The 11,448-nt window shown below is 44.9% G+C and overlaps 1 protein-coding gene across 1 annotated transcript; it reads right to left on the reverse strand.

Moving 5' to 3' along the window:
- Nucleotides 1-407: 407 nt before the first annotated feature.
- LOC148517256 (gastrotropin-like) lies at nucleotides 408-11,448 on the reverse strand. Its single transcript, XM_088479004.1, has 4 exons — nucleotides 11,382-11,448; nucleotides 9,779-9,951; nucleotides 5,468-5,557; nucleotides 408-473 (listed from the first exon to the last, which is right to left on the reverse strand). Exons 1-4 carry the CDS (start codon nucleotides 11,446-11,448, stop codon nucleotides 420-422), a joined length of 384 nt encoding a protein of 127 aa, XP_088335130.1. The 3' UTR covers nucleotides 408-419.

Raw genomic sequence — 11,448 nt, forward strand, 5'->3', positions numbered from 1 at the left:
CACTCCACAACGTATATGTGAGAGTTTTTGCCCTTTTGTGTCCTTATATTTACCTGGAGGCTGATCCCTTACTGACTGGGCGTCTCATAGAGGAGTAGCAGCAACATTAAATGGCTGCCCCAGACAACCAAACTGGGTCAGGGAGCCACTGAGAATACCCACATCCTTTACATGGCACCAGTTTGTTGAATGAGAGTATAGGAAGAGGTGGGTTTATTATTTTCCCCTTGGAGAACCCTTTTTAGCTGCAGTGGAATGGCAAGTTAATAATGAAGAATTTATGTAGGGAGTGTAGGGATCCTTTATCATGCACGTTAACAAATAAAAGCACCATTGCTTCATTAAATTAAGTTTATTTGATGGTTGTATTTAACATTGAAGATTACACAAAGTAAGAATAGAAATTGCTCTTTAGAACCTTATGCCACCTTCTTGCTAATTCGTTTAAATGTGGCTCCACCGGCTACTGAAGTCTGAAAGACAAGAGATAAAAAATGGAGTCAGGCCTATCAAATACTCTGCAAATGCACAAACACTTTTGCATATACAGTTATGACTGTTGTACACTCATTATTAACCACTGCAATATTTACCCACAGCTCTCTCTCTCTCTCATTGCATATTTGTACCTTTTGGCACTGCAGGACTGATTTCCCCATTGGCTAATAGCACTATTGCCAGTAAAAGAAATACTTCCTGTGACATCACTGCTACAACCAGCTGGAAGATTTGTTTCTTTCAGTGTGACAAAAATATGCTTTGTTTTGCATCTATAATTTGTAATCTGTATTTTAACCTTAAAGTTTGGTTCCACTGCGCATGCGAGACCCAGAGAAAGGGGTCTATGGATAAATGAGCCTGTGTGTACTTTTAGTTACCTCAGCAAGGCTCTGTAATCCTAGTATGCCTTTCAAACATATCTTTTTAGGAATCCTGGAAGCTTTAGGGTCATTTTTATAAAAAAAAAAAAAACCTTTGCAGGCTATTCCCTGAAATCCCCCATTATTTGGGACTACCCACAAATACTAAGAATGCCCTTATTGTATGAAGAATGCCCTTATTGTATGTACGGAGTCACGCTTTTCTGCAGCTATACATAGCACGGTGGCCACCTTCATATTCTGGACTTTGGGATTTCCACCACCAGAGAAACTTCTGATAAATATGATCCTTATATATTAGTCCAGATTCCTTACAAGTGTCTTCTACATTGGAACATTCAGTTCCATAATCATTATTGTGTTGCATTTTATTCTGAACACTTAGGGGTAAATTTACTAAAGTGGAAGTTTTTAGAAATGGAGATGTTGCCCAAAGCAACCAATCAGATTCTACTTAACATTTAACTAGCACCTTCTAGAAAATAATAGCTAGAATCTGATTGGTTGATATGGGGAACATTTCCACTTTTAAAAACTCTCACTTTAGTAAATATACTCCTTATTCTCGGTGCCATTATAATGACTTTTGCAAGCTATAGCATCCACAGCTACTTGCAACTAACTTTCACCTTGTGCCTGCAGCCCATTCACATACCTCCCAACTTTTAATTACCCCGAAGAGGGACAGTTCGTGTGCTGCAGGCGTGCGTGGCTGAAAAGGGGTGGGGCTTTGGGAAAGGGGGAGGGACCTCTAGAAACCGGGGAGGAGCCTCGTGGCTTCCCCCTTTTACGTCACCATGGGAGCCAGCCCAGCACTCTCCAAGATGCTGAGCAGCTCCCAGGCTCTCCGTATACCGGTGAACAGATGCCATGCGCATGCACACAGCATCTGTTCTCCATCTGCACACCCCCAACCTCCCACCCACCGCTGGACACTGCGGCCCGCTTGTGGGACAGTTGGGAGGTATGCATTCGTATAACTATTAGGATGTGGCATTGTATTTCTTATATACATTGATATATAATAAGCAATTAAATTTGACTATATTAAATAATATGCTGATTTGTTTTAAAATAACAAACGTGTCTTGATTGAAATTGGATTTTCTGCCTTATCGTTATATTTAAATTAGAGCAGTTCCACCTATTTCTTTAGTTTCATTGTTGCTTTTATAGTTCACTTATCACATGTGTATTTATTTGGAAATCTACAGCTGTTTTTTTTTATTTATTTAGTCATATACAGATTCAGGTTGTATTAACAACCAAATAGCTATTTTTTTTCTTGTATAGCACATAAGCGCCTGGGTTTCTTGTGTGTTTGTAAGTGTGAATATGCCGGTTTTAGACAATTTTTTTAACCGAGTATAGGCTGGTGTCAGTGCTCAATTTCCATCCAACTCAGATGGCGCTGCTGACACTTTACAAAGGAAGAGGGACAAGCTGCACGGAACCTGTATGATTTATTGCAAGTGTAGGATGTGCAGAGCCGGGCCCATGTGCACTGCGCACCGTGCAATCATTATGAATACGCTCCTGGCCTGTGGTTATTTTGTTTACGTATCAACTAATAACTAATTTCCATGCAGCCAAAACCTCCATTCCAACTGCTTAAGGTCTATAGGCATGTACATAAAAGAGCCCAGCAGACTACTAACGACAGACCTCATTGATTACCATCAACACAATGAGGAACATCGCCTAGCCAACTGTTTACAATGAGTCGGTGGCATCAGAGGTGATGGGTATGTTTATTCAACAGTAAGCAGTAGGCTAGGCATCAGAGACGGAAACGTCTGCTGCTACTATGGCATGCATTAAAACACAGAAAGACCACAGTGTCAGATCACCCCATCAATGCTTGTTGCCATCTCAGGATAAATATGTTCAATAAGGTTTATTACAGTAATTAATGTAATATAAAAAAGGCGATCAAAGAAGGCTCATACCGACTATTGGGTGTTTTCTTAAAGGGGGAGATTTAACAAACCTTCTAAAGAGGACAGGGGGAGATGTTGCCCATAGCAACCAATCATATTCTAGCTATCATTTACTGTATGTAGTGCATTCTCGTACATCAGTGATGGACAACAGGTGGCCCTGGGGCATTTTTTTTTAGCCCCTAGTTCCTTCCTATTGTCAGATCTGTTTGTTATAACTTATAATGCTTGTTTAAAAGTCCTGCTGATATGTTATTACAGAGAGGTGCCTCTTTCATTGATAAAAGTTTTAATATAACTAGGGATGAGCGGGTTTGGCTCTCAGAGAACCAAACCCATCTGAATTTCGGGGATCCGGGGTGATCCGAGCCAAGCTTGGATCTCCTTGCCTGCCCCGGATCCCTCACCCGTGGCAAAACCTCGTGATGCCCCTGTCGGGTTGCGAGGTTTTGTATTGAGCAGGCTTAACGTTGATTGGCTGAGAGAGCCGTCTGTCACGGCTCTCAGCCAATCAGCGTTATGCCCATTTCATATGCACACAGGAAGCAAAAGAAGATGGCGCCAGCCATCCCCCGCTGCCTGACACCGCCAGCACCCCCTGCTGCCGACACCGCCGGCACCCCCACTGGCAGCATCCCCCACTGCTGACAGCACCACTGCCGGCACCCCTGCACTGCTGCCCCATGTGCTGAGGACACCATCAGCGACCACCGCACTGCCGGCACTCCCACACTGAGGACACCACCAGCACCCCTGCACTGCCGACACTGTTAGCACACATGCACTGAGGACACTGCTGGCACCCCCACTCTGCCAACAGCACCGGCACCCTGCATTGAGAACACCCCTACAATGCCGACACAGTCAGAAAACCCGCACTGAGGACACCGCTGGCACCCCCGCACTGCTGACACTGCCAGCACCCTGCATAGATAACACCCCTGCACTGCTGACACAGTCAGCAAACCTGCACTATAGACACCACTGGCACTGCCAACATCGCCAGTACCCTTCCCTGAGGACACTGCCAGCACAGCAGCACTGCCATTCCATGTCCTGAGGACACCATCAGCAACCCCTGAACTGCCGACACAGCCAGCAAACCTGCACTAAAGACACCACTGGCACTGCCGAAATCGCTGGTACCCTTCACTGAGGACACTGCCAGCACCACAGCACTGAGATTCCATGTACTGAGGACACCGTCAGCAATCCCTGCACTGCCGACACAGCCAGAAAACCTGCACTAAAGACATCGCTGGCACCCCCGCTCTGCTGACACTACAGATACCATGAACTGAGGACACTGCCAGCACTGCCATTCCATGTACTGAGGACACCGTCAGCAACCCCGCTCTGCCGACACTGCTGTCACAGTAAGTGCACTATTGGTGTATCCAACTCATACTTTATAACACACTGTATCCGTGTTGGAAATTGGAAGCTGAACTGCCACGTGTTAGTGCCGCCCACTGTGTTACTTAGCTTAGTCAGCCAGTTAGCTGGATGCAACCTTTTGGCCTTAATTAGATGAAAAAAATAATATTGTGAGGTGGTCAAAATTGATTGGAAATGACTGGAAATAAATGTTATTGAGATTAATAATACTGTAGGAACAAAAACAGGCCCATTTTATGTGATTTTAGCTGTTTTTATGATATTTTAAGAAAAAAATCCAAATCCAAAACCAAAATCGAGTAACAAAAAACCAAGGAAAAAAAATCCCAAACCAGATTCAGATCCAAAACCAGGGGAGATCCAGATCCAAAACCAAAACACGAGGGTCAGCGCACATCTCTAAATATAACCTGATACTTAGACTAAAGGTGCGTACACACTAGATGACACCCCGACAGGGGTGTGCTCAATGTCGTTAACGACATTGAGGACACACACTAAACGATATCGTTCAGTGCTGGGTTCCATCACTCATCCCCGAACATGCAACAACCTGACAATATCGGCAGGTTGACCTGCATTTTCGGGCGATGAACGGCAATGACCAATGACCCGCGGGAGCGCGCATCGTTGGTCGTTCATCTTTATCGTTCATTATTTTACTGTACACACTGGCTGATATAGTGAACGACTGAACTATAACGATATCGTTATCGTTCCGTTGTTGAAAATATCGCCAAGTGTGTACACACCTTAACAGTAATATGCGGCCCTTTGAAGTTTAGAGGGCTGCCCAATGCGTCCCCCAGAGTTTATCAGGGTGCTTATCCCTGTTCTATAACATGCTAGCAAAAGCTCCACTTGTCCTATTTAGAAGGTTTCATAAAATCTTTGTTCACATTAACACAGCAAGTTCAAATACAAATACCAGGAGCTGAAACTTTAAAGCTTTTTTTTTTTTTTTTATATATTCTAGCGGCTGTTCAGCATGTGGAAGGAATCTGTGGGGCTGGGAGGATTATTGTGTATTTGTGATGGACACGGTATGAAATATTCCATCACACTTTACTTTAGAATAAACATTATTTGTTAAAACAATGATTATTACAAAGAGCCCATCTAGCATGTAAAACATTCCTACTATTTCTAATTTGATTCAGGACTGCCCAGGAATAATCACTTATAAAAAGAGATCACATATGTGTGTTGATAACAAAAAATGCTGACAAATTTAATCTAACGCTTTACCTCCACTAGCTTCCCGCCTACAATCTCTGAGGAGTGGCTGTATTTAGGGAAATCCACAAGGAGTTTTCCACCTTCCATTCGGACAGTTGCCTACAACGAAAGATTTCCTTTAGTTCCATTCAGTAGATTTCAAGAGGAAAAAAATGTGGCAATGACATATCATATACTGTATGTAGTACTGAGATAACACAATGTAGGGCTGCCATGAGAAATGGTGGAAAGCAGTGTGTGGAAGTGTGGCCATATACATGGGAGTGTGGCCACAGCAAGGATTTTGGGGACCTTTCTGTAGATTTTGGCTTCCGTCTTTGTACTGAACCTGCCCCCATGCATAGAACTGTAGACCAATTTCAGACGTGGGATTATGCAGAGCCTGCTACACACAACAGTGACTGGGTATAGAGTAAGAGGGTGGGGGGGGATTATACAGATCCTGCTACACACAATGACTTGGTATAGACTGCTACACACAATAATGGGGTATAGAGTATGGGGATGGGGGGGCTTATACAGAGCCTGCTACACACAATGATGGGGTATAGAGTACAGGAATGGGGGGCTTATACAGAGCCTGCTACACACAATGATGGGGTATAGAGTACGGGGATGGGGGGATTATACAGAGCCTGCTACACACAATGATGGGGTATAGAGTATGGGGATGGGGGGGCTTATACAGAGCCTGCTACACACAATGATGGAGTATAGAGTACGGGGATGGGGGGGCTTATACAGAGCCTGCTACACACAATGATGGGGTATAGAGTACAGGAATGGGGGGCTTATACAGAGCCTGCTACACACAATGATGGGGTATAGAGTACGGGGATGGGGGGATTATACAGAGCCTGCTACACACAATGATGGGGTATAGAGTATGGGGATGGGGGGGCTTATACAGAGCCTGCTACACACAATGATGGAGTATAGAGTACGGGGATGGGGGGGTTTATACAGAGCCTGCTACACACAATAATGGGGTATAGAGTATGGGGATGGGGGGCTTATAGAGAGCCTGCTATACACAATGATGGAGTATAGAGTACAGGGATGGGGGGGCTTATACAGAGCCTGCTACACACAATGATGGGGTATAGAGTACGGGGATGGGGGGATTATACAGAGCCTGCTACACACAATGATGGGATATAGAGTACAGGAATGGGGGGCTTATACAGAGCCTGCTACACACAATGATGGGGTATAGAATACGGGGATGGGGGGGCTTATACAGAGCCTGCTACACACAATGACTGGGTACAGAGTACAGGGATGGGGGGGCTTATACAGAGCCTGCTACACAAAATGATGGGGTATAGAGTACAGGGATGGGGGGATTATACAGAGCCTGCTACACACAATGATGGGATATAGAGTACAGGAATGGGGGGCTTATACAGAGCCTGCTACACACAATGATGGGGTATAGAGTACGGGGATGGGGGGCTTATACAGAGCCTGCTACACACAATGATGGGGTATAGAGTACAGGAATGGGGGGCTTATACAGAGCCTACTACACACAATAATGGGGTATAGAGTATGGGGATGGGGGGCTTATACAGAGCCTGCTACACACAATGATGGAGTATAGAGTACAGGGATGGGGGGATTATACAGAGCCTGCTACACACAATGATGGGGTATAGAGTACAGGAATGGGGGGCTTATACAGAGCCTGCTACACACAATGATGGGGTATAGAGTATGGGGATGGGGGGATTATACAGAGCCTGCTACACACAATGATGGGGTATAGAGTACAGAAATGGGGGGCTTATACAGAGCCTGCTACACACAATAATGGGGTATAGAGTATGGGGATGGGGAGGCTTATACAGAGCCTGCTACACACAATGATGGGGTATAGAGTACGGGGATGGGGGGATTATACTGAGCCTGCTACACACAATGATGGGGTATAAAGTACAGGAAAGGGGGGCTTATACAGAGCCTGCTACACACAATGATGAGGTATAGAGTATGGGGATGGGGGGCTTATACAGAGCCTGCTACACACAATAATGGGGTATAGAGTATGGGGAGGGGGGGGCTTATACAGAGCCTGCTACACAATGATGGGGTATAGAGTACGGGATGGGGGGATTATACAGAGCCTGCTACACACAATAATGGGGTATAGAGTATGGGGATGGGGGGGCTTATACAGAGCCTGCTACACACAATGATGGGGTATAGAGTACAGGAATGGGGGGCTTATACAGAGCCTGCTACACACAATGATGGGGCATAGAGTACGGGGATGGGGGCTTATACAGAGCCTGCTACACACAATGATGGGGTATAGAGTACAGGAATGGGTGGCTTATACAGAGCCTGCTACACACAATGATGAGGCATTGAGTACGGGGATGGGGGGGCTTATACAGAGCCTGCTACACACAATGATGGGGTATAGAGTACAGGGATGGGGGCTTATACAGAGCCTGCTACCCACAATAATGGGGTATAGAGTATGGGGATGGGGGGGCTTATACAGAGCCTGCTACACACAATGATGGGGTATAGAGTATGGGGATGGGGGGGCTTATACAGAGCCTGCTACACACAATGATGGAGTATAGAGTACGGGGATGGGGGGGTTTATACAGAGCCTGCTACACACAATGATGGGGTATAGAGTACAGGGATGGGGGGTTTATACAGAGCCTGCTACACACAATGATGGGGTATAGAGTACGGGGATGGGGGGGCTTATACAGGGCCTGCTACACACAATAATGGGGTATAGAGTATGGGGATGGGGGGCTTATACAGAGCCTGCTACACACAATGATGGGGTATAGAGTACGGGGATGGGGGGGCTTATACAGAGCCTGCTACACACAATAATGAGGTATAGAGTACGGGGATGGGGGGATTATACAGAGCCTGCTACACACAATGATGGGGTATAGAGTACAGGGATGGGGGGCTTATACAGAGCCTACTACACACAATGATGGAGTATAGAGTACAGGGATGGGAGGGATTGTACAGAGCCTGCTACACACAATGATGGGATATAGAGTATGGGGATGGGGGGCTTGTACAGAGCCTGCTACACACAATGATGGGGTATAGAGTACAGGGATGGGGGGCTTACACAGAGCCTGCTACACACAATGATGTGGTACAGAGTATGGGGATGGGGGGATTATACAGAGCCTGCTAAACACAATTATGGGTATAGAGTATGGGGATGGGGGGATTATACAGAGCCTGCTACACACAATGATGGGGTATAGAGTATGGGGATGGGGGGGCTTATACAGAGCCTGCTACACACAATGATGGGGTATAGAGTACAGGGATGGGGGGATTATACAGGACCTGCTACACACAATGATGGGGTATAGAGTATGGGGATGGGGGGGGGCTTATACAGAGCCTGCTACACACAGTGAGTGGGTATAGGATAGATGGATAGGGGGGATTATACTACAGTCTGCTACACACAGTGGCTGGGTATAGGGCAGATGCATAAGGGAGTGGGGGGTTATACAGAGTCTGCTACACACAAAAATGACGGAGTACAGGAAACGGGATAGGGGGGATTATACAGAGCCTGCTACACACAATTACTGTGTATAGGGGGTTATACAGGGTCTGCTACACAAAACAATGACTAGGTACAAGACAGAGGGATAGGGAGGATTATACCGAGCCTGCTACACACAGCAGTAAGTAAACATAGGTTTAGTCACACTGCCTGCCATCCACCTCACAGCCTCCCCAGTCACACACTGCCTCCTTCTGGTGCCCACTGTCTCCCCAGTCACACACTGCATCTCCATGCTACTCTCTACCTCCCCCTGCCACCAACTACCTCTCCCAGTCACCCACTACCTCTTCCTGCCACCCACTGCCTCCCCAGTCACACACTGCATCTCCATGCTACCCACTGCCACCCACTGCACTGCCACCAACTACCTCTCCCAGTCACCACTGCCTCTTCCTGCCACCCACTGCCTCCCCAGTCACACACTGTCTCTCCAATCACCCACTAAATCATAACAAAGCATTAAAGTACAATTTTAATATGACCTGCAGCAATTAAACAGCATTCCATTGTATCTGTCTAGTGCCAGTTAGACAATAAAAGCAGATCTCTGATTGGTGTACATTACATGTTTTGGTTATTTTGTTGTGTCAGTAAATAACCCCAGTTAAGTTTAGCTGTACATTTCCTTATAATTCCTGTTTAATATTGATTGTTATTTTTGATTGAGTCATGAAACAATGGAATGATAGCTTGGTCTGTGCCTCCTATACAGTGACTGCAGGAATTCATTGCTCATAATTACTTACCTTAAACTTCTTCCCAGCCATGGTCTCTAGCTCTGACTCCTGACCAACGGTGAATTTATTGGTGAGGGTGAATCCTGGATATATCTGGGACCAGGTGAAATCATTGCCGCTTTGCACGACTTCTGCGGTGTACTTGAAGTCTCTCCCTTTCTCAATTTTCTCATCAGGAATGCCTATCCGACAAAAGGATAGATGTTTATTGTTTTACTAATCCCTACAAAACAGCAATACAAGGTATTCCTTCCAGGTGTTCTATAGGCACTTGTATGTGCTGATTCTTTGGGGTAAATTTACTAAAGTGAGAGTTTTTAGAAGTGAGTTTTTAAAGTGATGTTGCACATAGCAAGCAATCAGATTCTACTTAACATTTAACTAGCACCCTCTAGAAGATAATAGCTAGAATCTGATTGGTTGCTATGGGCAACATCACTTTTAAAACTCACTTCTAAAAACTCTCACTTTAGTAAATTCACCCATTTGTATCAGTTTGTAACAGTCAGCCTTATGAAAGGTGACAATGCAGTAACATTTTAGTTAATTGGGCCCCATTTATCAACGATACCCAACCCCTTAGCACTCGTGTCATGCTTTCAATATTTACCAAACAGCGGTAATCTAAGAATACCACTGTTTGTCAGTTAATTGAGTGTCTCTATGGTTTATACTATGCCAAAACTGTGCTATTGTTTGGCTTAAAAAAGGCCAAAAATATTTTAATGAAAGTGTTTTGTTGAATTTGTAAAACATGCAAACTGCACACTGATAGGGTCCTGGTTGGTATCTCTCTGAAGAAGCAATACTAGCCACTCTGCCACTATGCTGCATGGTAATTATACATGATTTTGATTCTTATGGGGTGGAGTAATGATTGCACACCAAATATATATTTTGTGCCAAATTCTAAGTCGCATTGCAACTTCATATGCGGCGGCATCTAGCTATTATCCGCTTACATATTGTACTTTGTGTACCTAAGCAGCATTGGACAGCCCTCTGACCTTTCTCTGTGGATGCTAAATGGGCAGTTTTGGTTGGCTACAGTGTGGGGTGGCAATAATGTGAACGCACACAAGAGTACCATCTTGTGGGTTTGTTAGGGTGTGTCATGGGCATGTAGCCAGATTTACTCTCTATTTGTGTATGTACTGTGGATGCCAAATTCAGACCGACCTCCTACACCTAGCATGGAGTAGGTGAAATGTCAGTAATAATGGCTATGGTGTGGTGCGTACACATTAGGACGTGCTTATAGTGACAGAAACATTCCATTGCATTCACAACACAGCTGCATTCGGATGTGCGTGCGACTCAGATACAGCCCCTTTATGAAGGAGATTCAGGATGGTCTTTATAGTGAGCAATGAGATGCTTGTTTTATAAACTCTTTGCCCATTACTGCAACTGGGTTTTTTTCCGCACAGATATCTCTGTAGCAATTACCTCAAATGTTCCCTATTGACTCACGTAAAGAGTTAAACCCTACAAAATGAGAATCTAACACAATGACTTCTTTCTTGTAAAGAATTGATTATTAAGTTGCTAAATCAAATTTTCTGTTCAGAAATTCTAAAAAAAAAACATATCAGATGAGGATAATACTCACCAATGATCTTCATGAAGCTGTCGAAGTTCTCCTGGGATTCAACCTCATATTTTCCGGTGAAGGACAT

Source organism: Taudactylus pleione, unplaced genomic scaffold, assembly GCF_031769625.1.
Source record: "Taudactylus pleione unplaced genomic scaffold, aTauple2 ptg000225l, whole genome shotgun sequence".
Classification (NCBI taxonomy): domain Eukaryota; kingdom Metazoa; phylum Chordata; class Amphibia; order Anura; family Myobatrachidae; genus Taudactylus; species Taudactylus pleione.

Coding starts and splice junctions, on each gene's coding strand:
- LOC148517256 (XM_088479004.1), bottom strand. CDS start 11,448: ATGTCCTTCACCGGAAAATATGAGGTTGAATCCCAGGAGAACTTCGAC. Junction 9,952..11,381: donor CAGCTTCATGAAGATCATTG/GTGAGTATTATC, acceptor TTTGTCGGATAG/GCATTCCTGATGAGAAAATT. Junction 474..5,467: donor TAGGCGGGAAGCTAGTGGAG/GTAAAGCGTTAG, acceptor CTTGTCTTTCAG/ACTTCAGTAGCCGGTGGAGC.